The 22,262-nt window shown below is 42.6% G+C and overlaps 1 protein-coding gene across 1 annotated transcript in view; it reads right to left on the bottom strand.

Annotated features, from left to right (window-relative positions):
• LOC308279970 (interleukin-1 receptor accessory protein-like 1) overlaps positions 1-22,262 on the bottom strand; it is a gene marked incomplete at both ends in the record, with an annotated part of 729,472 nt that overhangs the window by 245,839 nt on the left and 461,371 nt on the right. The window contains one exon of the mRNA XM_080720201.1: positions 814-888. Within this exon, the coding sequence (XP_080576327.1) occupies positions 814-888 (75 nt within the window). The remainder of the gene's footprint in view (positions 1-813; positions 889-22,262) is intronic.

The following is a 22,262-nucleotide window of genomic DNA, read 5'->3' as shown; positions in this document are numbered from 1 at the left end:
GCGACCGATAACTTGCAACGTGTTTAGAACACTGCGGCTCCCGAACTTTTCTGGATCAAGAAATGCCCACTTGAAAAGTTATATTATCAATACAATCTTAGTGTTGGCATCGTGAGCTTGCAGTTCGCCAGTTCGGCTATTTTCACAAAGATTACCCATGGAACCGAATCAAACTAAATGTACAGTAATGCCCATAATTCCACTTGCTTATACTCCATTATATCCATCAAATGTGATTATTTTAGCTGGCCTGAAAAGTTTGGGAACCGTTGGTCAACTCTAGACTCCGGACAACAAGAGCTTTTCTGATGCCCTTAAATCCAACTCCCACACAGGTTTATCAGTATCACAAACAAGCTCCAACAACTAGAGAATCGCGGCATTTGCCACTATAAATCTTTTTCAGATCTGCAGACAGGAAAATCAGAACACAGCGTTGACGTAAAAAAAAGGGAAAAAAAAGAAAAAAGAAAAAGACAGCGGAATAAAAGAGCCGGGTTGCGATAAAAATCGCACTCATCAACAGCGTATGACAACAACTGCAGCGCAGTCGAGTGACAGGAAACAAAAGCGTAGCGTGTCGGGCAAGAAATCTCACATCTCAATATTTATTTTGGGCGTAAATTAATGCCCTTACTTCATCATACAAGAGTGAAAATAGCAGATCTACAAGCTCTCAAGACGAGAGCTTGTAGATCACGTATTTTCACTATTTCCATTTTTTTAAATGGTATTGTAATAAAAAATAAAAGGTTTTGGACATACGAGGTTTCCACCCAACAGCGCATGAATTACGAAAGCAGGCTTCCTTACCTAGCACCATCTCCATGACGCTGACTTGGCCTTCGGAGGGAAACAATATTTTGGGAGGCTTGTCCGTCAGCGGGGCTGCGAAGAAAAGAGAGAGAGAGAGAGAGAGAGAGAGAGACGCACATTAGAATTTTTACACACTTTCCTATTTAGTTATTTATTTAGTCTCTGTGCGCCGCGCCTCCGTACGCCGTGCCTTCACGATTCGTTAATTAACAATTAACGGAGTCACAATTAAGTGAGCTCTCCGAGGAGGGAATGAAGGCTGCATACGCGTACGAACGGTCCAACAGAGAGAGAGAGAGAGAGAGAGAGAGAGAGAGAGAGAGAGAGAGAGAGAGAGAGAGAGAGAGACACAGGGGAGAGATGAACTACGGACTCAAAGGACTCCCTATCCAAAGCATCTGAACATGAGCGCGTGCACTTTCATTGTGGCAACAACCATTTCCATCTCAAGCTTAATGCCTTTGCAATACCTCGTGGACCAGCTGTAGTCAGCGATGATGATAAGTGTGCCATCAAGTCGAACACGGATTAAAGTATTAAGAAGTTGTTGTTTACGTTAGCGGAGGAACGCTATGGTCGATCCGGTTGAGTAGGAACGTACGCTATAGCCTGCTTTTCGGCGTTCCTCGGGGCACATTTAATACGAAGAATAAACAGATGCACACGTGGACAACACTGCAGCCTTGATTACACACACACAAACACACACACACACACACACACACACACACACACACACACACACACACACACACACACACACACACACACACGCACACACGCACACACGCATGCACTTACACACGCGCACACAGGCAACGCAGCACCTGTGTTTGTAGAGGGAGGGGGAATGTAGGGCATGAAATATAGAGCAGTGGTTCTGAAGGTGGGGCCCGGGTACCCTCACGGTTCTTTGAGGGGGTTCCATGTCCTTAAATACAAATAAAAACTAGCTGAGAAGCGAAGTGACAAAACCAATCCAAAACTGTTACTTTTCAGGATTCAGTTAAAAAAAATAGCAAAAGTACCAGCCTCGGGTTCTTGCGACTCTTAAAGGAGTAGTTCACCCCCAAAATGACTTTTTTCTATTGATTACACACGCCATGGAGACTTGAGTTCAATGATATTTTTTGTATTTGTTGCAGAAATATGATTATAGTAAGTGTACCCCCATTGGGGGACCCGAATGCATTTGGGTCCCCATCCGGAATCAATGGGGGTACATTTATTGTAATAAAATTATTGTCAAAAAGCAAAATATTATTGAACTCAAGTCTCCATGGCATCAATAGGAGAAAAAAAAACATTTTGGGGGTGAACTACTCCTTTAACCTCTGTGGGCTAATAGGGCTAATACAATGTGACTATTGTACTAGTGTCTGTATCACTTTCATTCTAGCTGCGTTTCTTATTATCTGTTCTTTATGTCTTCTGCTGTAACTGTCTTGGTGCGTGTGTGCGTGCATGCTTACGTGCGTGTGTGCATTCCAGATAGGCCTAGGGGTTTTACCAGGTTCATGGGGTTTGTGTTAAAAGCAGCCGTCATGACTTTCCCGAAGACTAGCGGGGTTGAGAAGGCAGTGCTAGACCGTCAGGGGAGAGAGGGTATTGCAGAGGGTCTTTCAAACAAGCCTTAAATGTCTGCGCGGCAGGTTCAAACGGTCCAGCTTATTGCGTTTAAGCCTGCCTTTATTCACCGAGACTGAGTGGTAGTGTCAGGTGTGAGTGAGTGAGCGGGGACCCAAAGGGAAGATGACAAGCGGAAGGCTAGAGCAGCTCGAGAACAAAAGGGGAGTTTTATTGAGCTACAGCAAACAAGTCCAGAAGGGCAGCCGAAATACAAAAATACAAGCAGAGGATCAAAGCCCCCAACGGAGCCGGTAAAAGACAGATAGGTCAAAGGAACACGGAACAGGTACTCCAACACAAGCTTTTGAACGGGTATAGAAGGAATAGAGAAACTAACAGGGGAGTATATGGACACACAAGGACAGGACAAGTCTTTTCTAGACGTACGATCAGAGCTAGATCTGTGCATACCGATACCGTGTGCCTGGTGGTCCTCTAGTGGTTTGAAAACTTTTTTATCGTCAAGGACCCCCACAACTCAGAGTGTGCAAATGATTATTTGTATTTATTTCTAGTAAGTAAGTAAGTAAGCCTTGCCGAGCCATACAGCCCATAGGGCAGAAGACTATCTCCTGTTTCCTTGACCTACACATACAGTAGATATAAACAGATTGATACCTCATCGGCCACTGCAGTTTATTGGAGCGACATGTCACAACTAGAGGCCGGACGTCCGGAAATACAGAGGGACCGCTGCCAGTCAATGTGACAACTGGCCAATCACAGCGCGCCTTTTCCTGGACTTATCAATTCAACAGAGCTTTATTGGCATGTTTTCATCCATTTCCTGATGTTGCATGGCTCAGCTGTTCTTTAGAGGCTGTGTACGAAATGACCCGCCCCCATCTGCCTCTGATTGGCCTACCAACTTCCGTTGCTGTGACGCGCTTGGAAGCGATGCACGAGGAAGCGATGCACGAGGAAGCGATGCAGAATCCCTCGGTCCTGTGGTGCATATGCCCCAGAGCCGAAGTCACCTGGGATCTCCTGCTCCCGTGGCCGGATCTCTAACCTCCACCTCCCAATGTATGAATGAGTGGACCATTGTAAAGCGCTTTGAGCACTTGGAAAAGCGCTATAAAAATGCAATCCATTATTATTAACCATTCAGCTCTGCCGCCCCCAATTACAATGCTTCAGCGAAGAACTGGTGGAAACGCGGGCCATTTCCGTGAAAGCACCAGAAATCCAAGAATCTAGCTCCTTAGCGTTAGAAGTTCTTCTTAACGCTATGGTACCGATGATCCCTTGCACCCGCAGGAAAGGCTGCGCACCCTCTCTTCTGTAGTGAAAACAAATAAATAAATAAAATAGTTTCGCTACTCACCAAAACAAAGGCAGCTTTAGGGAGTTGAAAGCCTACTTTCCCTAGTGGGAGAACTCTGAGCCCCCCACCTCACGTCTAAAATACACCTTTTGGCCAGAAAAGAAAATATTTCACCGAAAGGCAAAAAGATCTGTAGAGGACGCAGTGAAGTAACTGAATCTTTTTCTCTTATTTCGGTGAAACCTTTTCTTTTCTGGCCAAAAAAGTTTATTTTAGACGTGAGGTGGGTGGCTAGGGCACTAGAGAAATGAGTTTTTCAACATCTTAAAACCGTCGCTGTTTTGGTATGTAGCGAAAGTGTATTTTTTACAGACGAGGGGCTGCAATATGTGAGTACAAGGGATCATCAGTGGCATAGTGTTAAGGAGAACTCCTTCTAACGTTATGGACCAGAGCTTGAATGGAACCAGTTCTAGAAACAAAGTTATTTTGATGAAAAAGGGGCCAATAATGGCTGCTCCTGACACCAACCCCATTAACCTCCAGACGAGACCCATAGGCTGCTAGCCCACTCCTGCTGCATGGAACCCCCTCTTATGCTGAACTGTGTCCTAGCTGTGCTTGGGAGCCATTTAACCACTTGAACCCCAGCATCCATATTCTGGGGGTAGGAAACTTCGCCAAAACATAATTGCTGATCTACAAGCTCACAACGCGTGAGAACTCTCTCCCTTTTTATTTATTTAGCACAGTGGTTTTTAACCAGTGGTCCGGGGACCACCAGTGGTCCTTGAGGGAGGTTCCAGGTGGTCCCGGACTAAATGATAGAGTTGGAAACCAAATGGACCCTTATAGATCTTAAACTCCTGAGAGGGTAAATGAAAATTGTCTCAGAGTTCTCCCACTAGGGAAAGTAGGCTTTCAGTTTCAACTCCCTAAAGCTGCCTTTGTTTTGGTTCATTTTACACTCTCAGGATGTAAAATATTGTTAAAAATCTGCATTATGCAATTTACAAAAAAACTTTTTTCGAGAATTCTTCTGCATTCGAGAATGTAGAAGAATTGTTATTTTTATCAGCTTTTGCCTGCTATCTCTCCTATGGTACCACATCAATACAGCATGAACATCTTATCCAAAGTTAAGAAAATATTCTAGGTTTTGGGTCTGAGAGGCCAAATCTCAGACTCTGCGGCGCAAATGCTGAATAAATAATGGACCATGATATAAAAAGGGTTGACAACCAATGGTTTAGCCAGGTGGTGTGGAGGAATCCGAACGAAGCACTCAATAATATAATACAGGACCCTGAGATATTTCAAACACTTTTCTCTGTGGGTTTCCTAACAAAATTGTATTCGATAAATTTACCAAACATAACATTGCATTCAAAACGTAGTTTGCATTCAATAAACCACCAACAACAGGCAACCCACAGTGTGTGTTTGTTTGTTTTACTCGGAACTGGGGTTATAAATAATGGTTATTAATGCTCAAGCCACCACAGCATTTAGAATTAAACAAACATACTGTAATAGTAGTTGTATCCACAAGTTTCCCAGTGAGCTTACTGGGGAAAAATGTGTGCTCCACTTCCTCCACACAGCTGATTCAATAATGCACCAAGTAATCAACTTGCAGTGATTCAGGTGTGACAGGCCACCGGCATCATGAGGAGCAGGAAGTGATGCCCAACTTTCACGCAAGGGACTGAGTTACTGGGGCCCAAGGTGGAGGGAGGGGCGTTCATTATTTTATACTTAAGCTATTGAAAAATAGCAGATTTACAAGCTCTGCTATTTTTGAAAAGTCGTGAAAATTTGTGCAAATCATTGAATATGTATGTATTTTTTAAGCGAACATTTGTAACTCAAATGTTCGGATTTGAAATTAATATTCAAAGACTTGCACACATTTTCAAAAATAGCAGATCTACAAGCTTGCAGTGCGGCACTCGCGCTTTGAGCTTGTCTATCTGCTATTTTTTCAATAGTTAAAGCACAAAATAATGCATAATAATGCGTTCCCAGTGGGGTTAAACTCCCTCCCCATATGAAGAACATTCATGGGGGGCCCGCAGTGAATCCTGATCAAAAATAAGAATCAGAATAAGTTATGTACAAAAGCCAAGACTCTGACATATCGATGACGCCTGGTTTCTGCATTACCTGAAACGGGTCAAAAGTACACTCCAAACACAGAACGAATCATGAACGGCAATAAATTCCACAAATCCAAGTCTCCAAACAATTCACATCCAAGATGGTCCCAGACACAGTGGGAGCCAGGCCTGCTTAACGCAGCCTGTGATACGTTTGACAATAACTGGGAGTTGCAAAATGAAATGAAATGAACGAGACAAATAGACATTAATGCCTAAACAACTGTCCTTCAGGCTAGTGCTGCCAGCATTCAGATGGTGGCTACAGCGTTGCCAGATTTTGTGAGAGAACAAAAGCAAGCAAGCCGAAAATAAGCAATAGTATTACCACACTTAAACCCTATATGTCAGTACATTGTTTCTTTGAAAACAGACAATATAGAAGCTCACATCATGAGCTTGTAGCTATTTCCTTTTTTTTTTAACACTGAACTTTTTAACACAATCTATTGAGAAACACCGGTTTTAACAACATTACAAATAACTAAGCGAACTGCTCTTTAAAAAAAATAACTGCAAACCTCAACTACAGCACCAATAAGCAGAAATGCTTATAATAAGCAGACATGGCAACACTGACTCCCACCCATTCAATCACACACCTGCATAATATCTCAGTCACGAGCAGGGAGATTGCCAGTTGTAATAACGTACTATAGGCTATAGGCTACCACCTCTGTCGGCTAGAAACCTAATTTATGTCCAAAACTGATACTTTTCAGGATTCAAATTAAAAAACATAAAAAGTAGCAGATCCACAAGCTCAAAACAAGCTTGCGGAACGGCAACTTTTGCGTACGGCAATACTGTTGCGTGATGCTGTAGTATGATCAATTAGGGCATAAATGTACGAATCAAACTTGAATATGGAGACGCGCGGTTTCTGCCCGACATCGGCTTTATATAACGCGGAAAGACTTTGTAGTTTGTAATTATTCCTCTGAAATGGAATGGATTTTACATTCATGGTCCCTGTTTTGTGAAAAAAAAGAAAGAAAAGAGGAACGATTTGGGGTACATTATAGCTCTCCAGATGGCTAACGTTGAACGGCTGTCTCGTGCTACTCAGACTGACAAAGAAATTGACGTAGGATTGTCGCGCTTCAGTTCTATGTCACATTAAATTGTGGATGAATGGCAGTTTGTAAGCTGTAGATTTGCAGATTTCAGTGCGTCCTGATCGCCACTGTCTCATTGATATAGTGATATTTATTCACTGTCAAAGCTTTGCTTATTAGAGATGCAAGTTTGAATTTCCGCAGTACTCATCTGAGGAGCAGACCTCCATGTTCCTCTCAACCAGGGACGTGCAGAGAATGTTAGAGAGGCAGGGGCTGACATTTCTAAAAGGGCCTTTTGGTGAAAATATCGAAAATAGCAGACCTCCAAGCTCGGAGGTTGGCTATTTTCGGTACTTGAAACCACATTAAACTAAGTATAATCAAGTGAATACTGGAGTGGAGATGTGGCGTAACGGCATGGATCTCTACTCAGAGAGGGCAATTCTTTCAACATAAGATGCTGCATTCAAGTTCAGGAGAGTTTGGACAGGGTACGCTCACTATCCCGACGGGCCGCTGTTCTGACTAGCGTCGGCAGGTTAGTTACTGAGGTACGGTTACTGAGGTTAAGTTTAGGGTTAGGGGTAGAGTTAGGGTTAGTTTTAGTGTCGGAATAAGTTTGGACGAGGCAATTCTCTTGAATGCTGCCTTCATTTATGGCATGGAAAGAGGGGCATTTGCATTTCTTTCACCAAAGTAAAAACCTGCATTCATGGTCTGGAGAGGGCACTTTTTACAAACAGATAAAAGGGCAGGGGCTCAAGCCTCCTTATGTCTATGTGTGCACGTACGTGCCTGCCCTCAACCCAACCCAATGTGCTGCGACACATTGATTTGGGGCGTGAACTTGTTGTGACCATATAGGTGGTAATATTGTGGACATATTGTGTAAATCTCATGTGGTCTATCACGTCAGGCATCTATGATGTCAGACGTCAGTCATCTCCATATTTGGGAAAATATGGTCACATTTTGGCCAACTTAAACAACCAACCAGGTCTGTGATTTTTTTTTTGGTCAAAGTTGATCCCATGCCAAAGCGCCAGCACTCGCAGGTGTCTTACTGGTAGATTGGCTATGACTACGGCTATAGTTTGGTTATCCCTGGCTTAAAGGAGCTATAGTCAACTTTTTCTTGAAAAACAGATGCTAAAATAAAAATAATGTTTTTTGTAAATAATGTAAATTATTTTATAAAAAAATAAGCTTCATATATGTGTTTCTATTTAAAAATGACCACAAAAAGATGATAAAATTATCATTTTGGCCATTGTCAGGCTGACACTGTTTACATTCTAGTCCATTCTTTGATAGTGTTAGACAGGATGTAAACAAAGTGTCAGCCCGACAATGGCCAAAATGATTATTTTATCATTATTTTACGCTTTTTGTGGTCATCTCTGAATTGAAACACATATATGAAGCTTATTTTATTATAAAATATTTTCGAAACATTATTTTAATTTTAGCATCCGTTTTTCAAGAAAAAGTTGACTATAGCTCATTTAAAATTTACCCGTGCTCTCTCCCGCCAGGCTGTGGACATGCCAGCACTCCAAATTTTCTTTTTTTTTAACTTTTAGACGGCTCACAATAAACTCATCCACACGCTCCTGGCGCTACAAAAAATGTTCAGAAGAACAATGTCCACAAGCACAAGCAAATAACTCAGAGACGGCGCGGGCCTGATCCCCCTGCAATCCTCGGGTGCCTGACACTTTGAAGAGAGGGCAGAAAGGCTTCAGTCGGGCCAAGGGGATGTTTGGGTTGAATGCCGTAGAATTCAATATTCTTCGACGCGTACGGTACTGTATGTATGCGGTGTGCTCGAGGTCAACGATTGTCGGGATAACTCTGGCAGCAGGGGGTCAAGTGCCCCGGGCAGCAGAGGTTGCAAATATTAACTGCCTGCAAAGCTTTTTTCTTTTACTTTTTCTTTATGGCTCTCATGCTTTGAAAATACCGTATTGAAAATGTGAATTGGCTGGTGAACTGCTTAAACCCTCTGGACTTAAGTCAAACAGACCTGATTTAGAGCTGCAGCCTACTTGGAATGCCCTTTTTTTCATGCTCTGCACCCAAAAGTAGCCGATCGACAAGCTTGATCACAACGGGTCTGCGTGAGCTTGTGGATCGGCTGTTTTTGGCGACCCCCACACACCTAACCTAACCTTAGCCCTAACCTCACAGAAACTATGCCTAAACCTAACCTCAAAATATGGTCAATGGAATTTTCTTTTGAAAAGATCTGTAGAGGGCGAAGTGGAGTAGCTACCGTAAATATTTTATTTTCTGGATAAAAAGTTGTATTTTAGACGTAAGGTGGGGGGCTCTGAATGTTCAAACTAAGGAAAGTATAGGCTGAGCATCCTGGGCTACCGTGGCTGTGAGCGCAAGGGCTCATCGGTCACATTAAAGGGGAAGACCACCCATTTTCAATAAAATGAAACATGAAATATGTCATTAATATACCTTAGAGGAGTTGTGTGGAAATAGAAAAAAAGTTCCCCCTCTTCTGTGTTGCCTAGAACTGGAGGATTGATTTCGGGGTTTGTATGTTGAAAATGGGTGGTCTTCCCCTTTAAGGAGAACTCCTTCTAACGCTATGGACCAGAGCTAACCTAACGCTAACCGTAACATCACAGAAACTATGCTGGGGGAAACACCGGGAGCAATTACCTCGCATTTTAGAAGTCCCCAGGTTGATTGACACAGCAATAAGCATGCTAACGGCATGCTAACGGCATGGCCCTTTAAGGTAAAGTGCATTCATAGCTGCATAGTGGAACGGCTCAGCTCTCCAGGATGCACAGCGAACACGTTAGGAAAAAGAAAAAAAGTTTCTTTGCATGTCACAAATGTTGCCAGCACATCACTGAGGCCCAAGAAGACAGCTATAAATACAATGGCAGTCGGGTTGCTTCAACCTTGAAGCTGCGTTTGAAAGATAGCAGCTGAGAGAAGAAGAAAAGGAGGGAAGTCAGCCACAAAAAAATAAAAAAATAAAATAAAGAAAAAGAAAACCTTTAACGGTGAGTGGATGTCACGATGAAACACCAACCTGGCTAGAACACGTTTTCATAATTGTTGTTGTCTTTTTCTTTACGGTGTCGATGAAAAGAAACGCATTTCGCCGCCCCTCACTCAGAAACTTTGTATATCCATATTTAACATAATACATTTTCTAAGATGAATCTATTTAGAATTCAGCCTGACGTGTTGTGCAAAGCGGAAGTCCCACCTTTCTAAGCACCCTCTGCCTTATGTCGCATGCTCAGACTTTTCACTTCGCAGAAGAGTAAGCCTGGCTACGCGAGATTACATACAGTACAGTAGTGGCACTTAAAAATGATCTGTATTAACTCTCCCACCGCTTTGAACGTTCACGTTCGCCCGATTGCGCAAGACCTCTCCGCCAATACGGCGCTCGTTCGGTTCGTTCGTCTGATGACTGTAAGCTGATGAGGGGTCGCGCGGCCGTCTACTGTAAACACATTTTCCGCGGTGATGGTGTAAAAAATCCATTATGCGTTAGATCAACGGAGAACAATTCACTTCCTTGTTGATTTCCTCCGGCTGTAAGGCTCTATGGCCAGTGACTGGTCTTCTTCTTCTTCAACACATAACAGGCAAATTCACATTCATTCTCGCATGACGCCGCCCTCTGCTGCCTGGCAGACCAAAGTGCACTATTGCACAACCCAAAAAAATAAAAATAAATAAATAAATGTCTGTCTGTCTATCTACTATAACGTCGCAAAGGTAAGCCGCTTTTTGATGGCACCAGACCCAATAAATAAATAAATAATCTGGCAGTGGGAAAGTTAAGACTTTCTTTTTTTTTTTTTTCTCCTTCTTTTTCCCAGTAACCGGGGTCTCTCCGTCCCTCCAGCTCTTTAATAAACAGGTCAGAATACAGATTTTATCCAATCAGGAGAGATCTCGTGTGCGAGAAGATGTGTTTTTTTTCCCCGCCCGGCAGCAACTTTATGTATGTAGGCTACGCATTGCATTTGCATAAATAATGATGACTGTGTGAACGGGCACAGTGGCGCTATAATATGCAACATAACAAAAGCAGATGGTGAGCCTGTGTCCTAACCCCATGTCACCTGTGACATTGCCATTAATCACTGCTGGTCTTGCGCAGGGTTCCCACCGGACAACTACACACCAATGATAATTAATACTTTAGTCTTTTCACTGCTCTGGGGAAATTAACATCACTGTACATGTGCACAATACAGTATAGGCTATGTGAAATGCCGTGGTGTAAAGTAACTAAGTGCATTTACTTAAGTACCGTAGTTGAGTAGGAATTTTGAGGTGTTTGTACTTTATTGGAGTATTTTCCAACACTTTTACACTTTTACTCCACTACATCTGAGATCCAAATATTGTACTTTTTACTCCACTACATTTATTTGGCAACTTTAACTACTATTTAGTAGATTTAGATGTTTATTACTAAACACACATTAGCCACTTCAGCCCTAAATACAGTATGTTTCGGCCATTTGAAAATAGCCGATCTACTTGTAGATCGTCTATTTTCAAAAAGTTTTGTATACATTTTATACATTTGAAAACGTGTGAAAGGGGACATATTGAGTACTTTCTACTTTTGGTACATTTTGATGCCGATAACCGGGCAGCACAGAGGTTAATTAAATCTGCGATTCTCAACCTCTTCAATTCCAAGGACCCTCAGTTTGATAATGATGCTTCCCTGATGCTTCCCATTGCAGTTTGAACGGCAGACTCACCCCCAATTGTCCACCGTAGTCTGACGACTCACCTCTTCAGACTCCATTTAGCCCGTTTCAGTGTACATTTTTCTGATATTATATTTAGACCAGGGCAGGAAATTCAGGAAGGCCATGAATGCCATGGCTGTCGTTGCCCCTCAGTTTGGCCTTGTGCCCCTCAAACCAATGGCATGACCTGAGGCCACAATGGCCTTAATGCCCAGCTCACCGTAACACTTTCTACTCTGTCTCTTTCTTGTCATGTAGACACGTGGTCTTTTTTTGTTGAGTCCCCATCTTTAAACCAATCCAGTATCTTTGATTGGTGCAGGGCTGAGCATGGATCAGATTGTAAATGCAAATGTATTTATTTCACAGCAGATAGTCTACATGTAATCCTTAACCTTTAAATTCAATTAATTCTTGTTTTATTTGATGGCCTTGCTGCCCAGGCATTTGGCCTTTATGCCCTCCAAAAATTTACAACACCAAAGCCCAAGTGGCCTAGCCCAAAAAATAACAAATTCAGGCCTGGTTTAGACTGATGATGGGTTCTTGGCTTACCTATATGATCCTAGATTACTGAGGCGCTACACGGCATACAATCCATCCATTTATTACCTTGTGTTTGTTTACCTCGCTCGCCGTAATCCGCTCTGGATTAAGAGCGTCTGCTGAATGCCTAAATTGGAAATTGTCCCCCGACCTACAGCTGCGGAATCCTCAGTGTTCATTTATGCGAGGCTCCTCCTGACCATTAAATCGTTGTTGTCCGAACCGTTCGTTTTCTATTTATAATTTTTAAAATGATTTAAAAAGGTGAAAATAGCCCACAACGCCTTGCCACCGCAAGGTGTTGTGTGCTTGTAGATCTGCTGCTATTTTCACTAGTTTTGTGCGACAGTCTTCTATGATGAATCAGGAGATATTAATTCACCCTTTGTCAAGTCCCGCCCGTTGTCCCGCCCCTCTTCATACCCATTGGTTGCTTTGTCTAGGTGGGACACTCGGTATGACATTCTACAGTATCACTACCATTTTAATTCAGTTGTTTCGTTTTGTTATTCTGTGTGTTCAAATTCTAATTTCAAACTTAGTTTCAGTAAAATGGAGCTTCTCAGTGGCAGTATAGTGACTCGGCATGTTTTTAAGTGTTTTTATATCTCCAAAAATTATGTTTTAGCAAATAAAAAAAAAAAAAAAAAAAAATCTCTAAAAAAGGCGGAAACAGGGCGGGACAAGGCAGATAGAGCCTGCTGGTTGGTCAGTCAGGGACCAACCAGAAGGCTAACAAAGGGTGAATTGGAGATATGAGGTTTCTGCCTGACAGTGTTTCACTCCATTTGGAGCCCCCTCAATCAAGGAACCCTGAGGGTCCCTGGCTGGACCCCACTGCAACTTGAGAGTTACAGAGCCGTATAAGGGTCCTCTTGGACCCCTGGTGGTCACCGGACCCGATGTTGAGAAACAGTGGGTTAAGTGTCTTGCTAGTGACACTTGAAACATACAGGGCAGGCTGGGCAGGGGAGCGTGGGGGGGTGAACCGGGACCTTCTTATTCCCAGACGGCCTCTTTACCCAGGACGTGCTTTGAGGAGCGAAAAGGGCAACGATGGTCTTTAGGGACTCGTTAGATTGTCAGGGACAGCAGGGGAACTTTTTTTTTTTTTTTTTTTCTGACCCATGGTATTTATATGCGTAATCTGTAGCCACTATACAGTTCTAACTCCCATTGATGGAAACATGTAGGCTACTAACCTTTTTATATTGCAATATAGAAATACCCTGTCACAAGTAAAAGTCTGGAATTCAAAATGTAGGCTACTCAGTGAAAGTACAAAGGTGTCAACATCAAAAGTACCAAAAGTAAAAGTAATCATTATGCAAGTTTTCAAATCTAAAAAAAAAAATCTTTGGAAGAAGGCATATCTACAAGCTGACAATAATGTGTCACATCACGACAGATTGTGAGGAATATTTTGAGATGGGGTCCGTGGCCAAATACATATCATTTTGGGGGTCCTTGAGATGAAAACGTTTGAGCACCACTGACATAGAAACATAGCTTTTTCAAAAAACCTTAAAAGGATTTGAAATATTCAAAGACGTACACAAAATGTAATGTAATGTAATGTGTAATGTAATGTTCTCAATTTTTCAAAAATAGCTTGCAGCGCGACACTCGGTGCCTCGCTGTGAGCTTGTATATCTGCTCATTTTCAATAGTTAAAGCACACAATAACGTAGTGAATCCTTGTACCCAGGGCCCAGAATTTGGTGCGACACCCCTGCAGGCATAATGTCCTGTTCCTTCCAAACACATAAAATAATAAAAATAAAGAGGTGTCTGCCCGAGAGCAACAGATGCTATACAGGTCCATTGTTTACCAGGCAGTTTCAAATGCACAGAATGTTATTTAGATAGCCTGTTTAGACAGATGCTAGGTTCGCTGTTTACCTGACATCCTAGTTTCTTTGAGGCACTGTTCTCTCTGCACTCCGTTTGTGTGATTTGCTGCTTTGCTTATTGACTACAGTTCACGCAGTACCCTGCTTATTTCGATCTCGCCCTTGTAAGTCGCTCTGGGTAAGCGCGTCCGCTAAATGCCTAAATTGTAATTGATAACACAATAAAGGCCAAACCGCGGATAGTATGCTATCGGGCTTCATAAGTCAGAAACACTCGGTTTTTATAACATGAAAAGCCACAGGGCTCTGGTAGAACGAGCCTCTCCGTGGACACCTGGTAATTAAATCACGAGATGCTCATGCACTGAAGGAAGCAGTTCGGGGGCCTCCCCAGCTAGGTTGGCAGAGGGAGAGCAGTGCGCAGCAGGGACGTGCTGGGCCCCTGATTCAGCCCGGGAAAAAGAGTTGGAGAGGCCCTCATTACGCGCTATAGTCTATAGCCAATTACATGAGTTATATTTTGTCGTTGTCGGGTGGAAACCTTGTATGTCCAAAACCGTTTGTTTTGTATTTATCATTTAAAAATGACTTGGACTAGTGAAAACAGCCGATCTACAAGCACACAACGCCTCGCGGTGCTGTTTTCACTACTTTTGTGCAAAAAAATTACAAATTTGAAACTTGGAGATACGAGTTTCTGCCCGACAGTGACGATTTACTTTGTTGGCCGCCCAGCCCCCAAAATGGAACGAAGGCCGACATTTTATTTGTATTTTTTTCCTAATGGCCGGCCGGGAGCGGCCGGGAATGAACCGGCCGTTCGGGAGTTGTCCCGCTTTTCCCAATGGCCAGCACGTCCCTGGCGCGCAGCATTACTGCTTAGGTAATTGGCGCTGGGTGAAAAATGGGTTAGAAAATCGTGGGATAAAAAAAAAAAAAAAAAGAATGAAAGAAAAAACACACAGGGTGCGGGGAACACCAGTGGTAAAAAATGACGCTTACGGGTCTGTAACTCTGAGAATGTATTCAGTCACACTCTCTGCGTCAAATAGGCTCTGCAAATTTTACAGTGTAGATTATTAGGATCCCGAGATTAATGCATGGGGGGCAGGGCCGGATCTAGCCTTCAGCACTAGGTGGGGCAGGAAAAGATTTGGGGGGACAAACCCCCTAAAACACCCGAAATGCATAGAAAACTAAGCATTTTGGCACACTTATATCTATAACACACAATACAAACAACAGCATCAGGCTACAGCATCAACCCCCATCCTTTTTTCTTCTCTTTTTTGGGGGGCCCAATGGCCCACTAGTGTAGTCGATATGCCAGATGCCCAGTCCACCCCTGCTATCTATCTCTCTCTCTCTCTAATATCTTATCAGTTTATCCATCCACCTAGTTGTAGCATAACATTTCAAATAGTTTAATATTTTAGATTTTTGCATGCCATCATGTTTGGTGGGGCAGACAGGGCATTTAGGGGGGCATTGCCCCCCCTTGCCTATGCCTAGATCCGGCCCTGATGGGGGGTCTGTGGCCTAATATCAAACTAATATTAAAAACAATATATAAATATTGTAGATGTACAAGCACACAATGTGTCGCATTGTGAGCTTATAGATCGGCTATTTTCAAATGGCCGAAATCTGTGGTTATTATTAGTATTATTATTATTGTAACAATAATCCAAAACTACAAAGTAACTAGTAACTAATGTTTTCAAATGTAATGTAGTGGAGTAAAAGTACAATATTTGGATCAGAGATGTAGTGGCGTAGAAGTATAATTGGAAACTGGAAATACTCGAGTAAAGTAGCCTACAAATACCTCAAAATTGTACTTAAAGGAGTAGATCACCACTTTTCAACCTGTCTTCATATAATAGGTCCTCACTAATGTTCATAATAAAATAGCACAATTTTTTTCTATTCAGTCTGGGTCTCATAGGGGGGCTGTCAAATCTTTCCTACCGGTGACATCATCATTTGACAAAAAAAAAATGTTTTTGAAAAAAATATATATTTTTATCATCACGAGAACAATGGCTTCCACTTTAACTCACTTACTGCCAATTAAAAATGCCCTCGAGTGGCATTAGTGCCAGCCCTCTCCATAGACTTCCATGTAATTTGTAGTGCACAGATCATGCACACCCATGCACAGATCATGCACCATATTTGTGCAGGCTGTTCACAGCTTTCAAACAAAAAAAAAAGATTGGAAATCCGTCCAGGCATTCTTGAGATAATAGCCATTATGTTTTACATGTTATGTAAACAAAGATGGCTGCCCTGTATAAAGATGGGGTTGTATGGGGGTGGAACATGCAAAATCGCGATTGAAATCATGTTTACTAGATTTAATGGGGTCCAAAAAAAAAAAAAAAGTCTAAGTAAAAGTCGCCCAAAGTCGCTTGGCAGGGAAGCCCATAGTGAGAAAGTTGCTCTAAAAGTCGCCTGGCACTGTATTTAACATTGCAACTTTTTCAGTAATAGAAAGCCTGCAGTTTCTATTAGCTTGCATTTCCCATTGATGATGTCACCGGTAGGAAGGATTTGACCCACCCACAGCTCTCCTATGAGACCCAAACTGAGTAGAAAATAAATTTGATATTTTATCATGAACATTAGTGAGGACCTATTATAAGATAGGTTGAAAAGTGGTGGAGTGCCCCTTTAAGTACAGTACTTAAGTACTTTACTCTCCCTGCGTGCATACATATATCCCATTGTGTTACACAATTTCGCCTTGCACTGCTTCTATTGGGGAGTAAAGCTGATTGCAGGGGAACCACCGAGGCAATTTCATTGTTCCTATTTCATGGACCCGACCGCGATGGAAAAGTGTGTCCAACCTGTACGGCAAACTAATAGATATCACACTGCTCAAGCTAGGCGCTGTGCCAAACAACCAAAAACTTTTCCTTCAGTTTTTTTGAGCTGAAGGGAGATGAAAATCAGGACACGGCAACTTGTCAGCTAAAAAAAATATAATAATAATAATGAAAAAACACAATTGCTTGCGGCATTCTCAGAGGTGTTATTTCCGACGGCTGAAAAACACGGCAGCAGCAGTCTCAAAATGAGAGAGTTTTCTTTGTGTCGAGGCCAGTTAAAAGTTTGTATAACCGAGGACCACTGCCGTGAGTGATGATAGATGAACTAATCTCGTGATAATGGTCGCGGAACTTTCTGTCAAATCTCTTGACTGAGTTTGTCAATCATTTTTAAACCCCTCGTTGGGTTGAATGCCCGCGGTCCGATTACCGTCAATGTGTTTGTGTTCATCATAAGGTGAGATAGTTTTGTAATACTAATAATATGCTGTGTCATAAGTCATTTCTGTCGGGCAGAAACCTCTTATCTCCATATTCTAACATTTTGTGTTTTAAATTAACGCCCTCCTTGATCATACTGCAGCGTCACACAAAAGCTTTTTTTTTTTTTTTTTTTGTGAGTGTACCTACCCTAGGAGACACAGGGAGAACATGCAAACTCCATGGGATAATATTCTACATTACATCGTCTCTGTTGGGTGGAAACCTGAGGTTTTCATATAGACCAGTGCTTTTGTCATGCATCATTGCTTCCAGGCTGGTGTTGTGGTTTTAAGGCATTAACAGACTTATTATTACAGTGATCTTGGCTCATTTGTCTTTCATAGGCTCGTGCGTTAAAGGAGAATTCCGGAGGAGTGCATTTCTTACAGTAATCTGATATTCCATCCATTAACCTAGTGGTAGAGGAGAAGGGGAAAAAAAGTTCATTTCTAGCGAGTTAGCTCTGACTGGAGATGGGAGGGAGGGTTTTATGCGCGTGAAATCTTCATCAGCTTGTAGATCTTCTATTTTTTTAAATCGTGAAAATGTGTGCAAATCTTTGAATATTTTAAAGCGAACATTTTGAACTCATATCTTTGCTATGGGGGTCACTGGAACAACATACATTGAGGTGGGGGTCCATGGCCAAATACTCATCATTTTGGGGCTCCTTGACATGAGAATGTTTGAGCACCACAAATGCAGAAACCTAGGTTTTTCAGAAAGTTGTTGGGATTTAGAAGACATTTTTAGAATCGTTCTCAGGTCTTGATAAATAATATAATGTTATAATATAATGGAATATAATGTTTGTTTATGTGAGTTTAAATCGGTTTGATTCTTTGAGTAGTTACTGCACTTTGGCTTCCTATGTACGAAAGGTATTCGTAACACCTGTTAGCGGTGTGCTTATCATTTGCTCTCATGTCCTTCTCTGGGGTTCAGGTGAGTGACAGGAGCCAGATGGAGCGGGGATATAAAGGATCGAGGAGGAGGACTGCCATTACTGGGAGAACTACAAGAAGAAGCAATGACTGCAATCGTGAAAACCGCCTATTCACTTTGGGCCCAGGCTTTAATCTGATGGGTGTAACAGAACCAGCCGAGGCGGCTCTCTCATGTGAAATGAAGGAGGAGATAAATAAATAAGTAAGTATAAATAGTGTGTGCCGTTCCCTCACCCCGGTCTATCTATCTTAGCCTGGCAAGCCAGCCCTGCGCTCACTCATTCCTTCCCCAGTATCAGGTCTGGACTTCGGCCTATAGGCACCGAGTATGAGAAATCAGAAAATGATCGGGGCCAATCAGTGATTGCGTTTCAACTGCTGTCCGCACAACAAGTGAATTGCTTTCCCTGATTGGTCCATGTGTAGATGGTGACGTAGAATACAGGCTGCAGCATTTTCAAAACAACAGTGGCTGCCCTCAAGTGTAACAGTTGAAGCTGAAACGATAAAACAAGCAATAAGTGAACTTATTTCAGAGTTGGAATCAATTACAACAATTAAAAAGGAACAGGAGTATGCGCTAGCGGAGTTCATCGGCCGAAAAGATGTGTTTGCCATTCTTCCGATGTTTTGCTACGCTGATTAGTTAGAGGAGTCTGTCAAGGCAAGTACTCCCGCCCACTTTTCAAGCTGCCTATATAAGTCCAGACTCATATTGTGGGAAAGAAACGAGTGAGAGAATGCACAGTATGAAATGACATATGAAATATATATTTGGCCACGGACCCACATTTGAAAATGTTTGTTTTATGCTAGGGACTCCCGGAAGAAAACTGATTGTGATGCATTTTTTGGGTTTGCGGATCCATTTCCATTTTCATGGGTCACGTATAAATATAACTTAGAACTAATAATACAAATATATAAACTTTTAAGGCATAGTGAAAGCAGATCTACAAGCTCACAATGTCATATCGCAATACTTTGTGAGCAGGCTATTTTCCCACTATAAAATAAAGATATAATAATAATAGGGCTTAAAAGGCCAATTCACCCATTTACAACCTTACCAGTGACATCATCAGGTTTGGACATTTCAAGATTTTAGTAGGCATTAATGTGAGAACAATGGCCTCTGTTATAGCATGCTTGTTTCCATATCCAAAAAAAGAAAAAAATAAGTTAGCAAGGCAAATCAGGAGGGAAAAACACAGAAAGGATACACAATATATACAATTTCGAGTCACCCATTTGCACCCCAATTTAGCAGCTGCTGAGCAACAAAGGATCTGTACTTGGGAGGCAGTCATGATTCCCTAATTGGTTCTAGCCTTCAAAGAGCCATGGTGTTGCTTTCTATCTCCATGCTGTGTTGCTCTTAGAACTGGTGAGTGGGTTATACGGCTGGAGAGCACACTGCTAAAATGAATAATGGATTGATTGAAGACTCCCAACACTGTGCCTGTGAGCTGCATATTAGAAAAGAAAAGAGCGAAATGGGTAATAGATTTTTTTTTCTTCCTATTACTAATTGTTTTTTTCTTCTTTCTTCTCTCACTGTGTGTGTGTGTGTGTGTGTGTGTGTGTGTGTGTGTGTGTGTGTGTGTGTGTGTGTGTGTGTGTGTGTGTGTGTGTGTGTGTGTGTGTGTGTGTATGCGGGCCAGGGACGTGCAGATAATGTTAGAGAGGCAGGGGCTGAAATGTCTAAAAGGGCCTTTTGGTGAAAATATTGAAAATAGCAGACCTCTTGGAGGTCAGCTATTTTCAGTACTTGATACCACACTAAACTAAACAAAAAGAAAAAGGGCAATACTGGAGATGTGGCATAACGGAGTGGATTTCTACACAGTGGGGGCAATTCTTTCAACATAAGATGATGCATTCAAGTTCAGGAGAGTTTGGACAAGGAAATTCGCTTGAATGCTGCCTTCATGTATGGCATGGAAAGAGGGCATTTGCTTTTCTTTCGCCATAGTGAAAACTGCATTCATGGTCTGAAGAGGGCACTCTTTTACAGACGGATAAAAGGGCAGGGGCTCAAGCCCCCTTTCATGTCTATGTGTGCACGTGCCTGATGCGTGCGTGCACGTGCGTGTGAGCTTGTAGATCGGCTTGAAATAGGACATGCTGCCCAATGAGTACTTTTACTTTTGGTACTTCTAGTACATTTGTATAGGCTATAGATACTGTAGATACGTTTGTACTTTTACTCAAGTACATTTTTATTTCGCGTTTGCCAAATAAAGAAGTTCTACAAGCTCATGGCATGGCGACTGGCAAGTTCTGACACACTGTGGGCTAACTTTGGCAGCCAACACAGGTTCAGTTCACTCTGGCGGTTATGAGTGGTTAAAAAGATCGCTAATTCCATTTGGCAAAAAGGAAGAGAGATTGGTGGGGAGAAAAGCGCTTTGGTGCTCTTCTGTCAGCAAAGTCAAAGCCATGTGTTTTTAATGAGTGGTTGGACGCGTCCCCAGAAAATACAGCTTTCCAACGCTTAGATGCTCAAAGTGGGCTCTGGGGGTTCCAGGGGGTCCCCAGACAAAGAATTAGTAACTCTGAGAGTGTAAACATGGAAATGGAACCAAATGGACCTGTAGTAACTTGGTTCCATTGTGTACACTCGAAAAGCGAAACGCTTTGAGCTTGCAGATCTGTCACTTTTGCCGTTTCTATTTTTTTTTAATCTTTTTTATATAATTTTTAGCCCACAATTTTGCAACCCATTTTTTCACCCAGTGCCAATTGCCTCAGCTGTAATCTTGGGCCCTGCTCTCCCACAGGATTACTGCACGTTTTTGTGAGGGTATCTACCCTGGGAGACACGGGGAGAACATGCAAACTCCACACAGAAAGGCCCTTTCGCCAACCCCACCTAGGGTGTGGGCGCTGATGACGCGGAGGGGGAAACACGCCCCCAGCGTGCCCCGGTGGGAATCGAACCCAGGAACTTCTAGCTGTGAGGCAACGGGAGAGTGTTTTCTGCTGGTGTTTCAGTCCGAGTGTATCAAAGGGTGCGTTCGGAAATGCGCACCGGTTCTGGTTAGGGTTAGGGTTAGGGTTAGTTTTAGGCATAGTTTTACTGAGGTTATGGTTAGGGTTAGGGTTGGGTTTAGGCATAGTTTTACTGAGGTTATGGTTAGGGGCTGGGTTTAGGCATAGTTTTACTGAGGTTAGGGTTAGGATTAGGGTTGGGTTTAGGCACTCACTACACTGAGCGCACACACCTGGTGCGCATTTCCGAACGCACCCTTTGATACACTCGGACTGAAACACCAGCAGAAAACACTCTCCCGTGAGGCAACTGCGCTACCCACTACTTCACCGTGCCCGCGTTTCTAAATTTAAATCCTGAAAATAGTTTTGGACATTCCACCCGACTGGGGCGATTATTGCGACGGAAGGTTGCGTGAAACGGCACATGCTGACTCCGTCCGTCTGGACGCGTACACTTTTGTATGGTCTATGGGTTTGCCGCTCTGACATCATCTCTGACTTCACTGTGATGGCAGGGGAACCACACTAACCATTTTATGCCCATATATGGAGTTCCCTGATCATCAATATTAAGCCCATATCCAACAGGACTTCATATGGGAATGCCCTATATGGAGGCCACATCGGCCACATACCACGCAAACAGAATCCATATATGGCCAAGACAGCCCATATCTGTGTGGCTGGTTCTACAGACAGGGATCTCCATGTGTGGGCATAAAAGGAATTGTATGTATGATGTCAGATGTCAGAGACATCAAAAAGGACTTTCACGTAACAAATAACCGAGTAAGCATGTTTGGGCTCTCACAGCATATCTCCATATAAAGTACATGGATCTCCAATTCTCCATATATGGTTACCAGGGGTCTCCATATTATGGGTAACTGGTCCGACATACATCACTGGC

This window comes from Nannobrachium achirus (assembly GCF_963921795.1).
Source record: "Nannobrachium achirus genome assembly, chromosome: 24".
NCBI classification, from domain to species: Eukaryota; Metazoa; Chordata; class Actinopteri; order Myctophiformes; family Myctophidae; genus Nannobrachium; species Nannobrachium achirus.
Note: the sequence above shows the minus strand (reverse complement) of the source record. Positions and strands in the feature narration are given on the sequence as shown.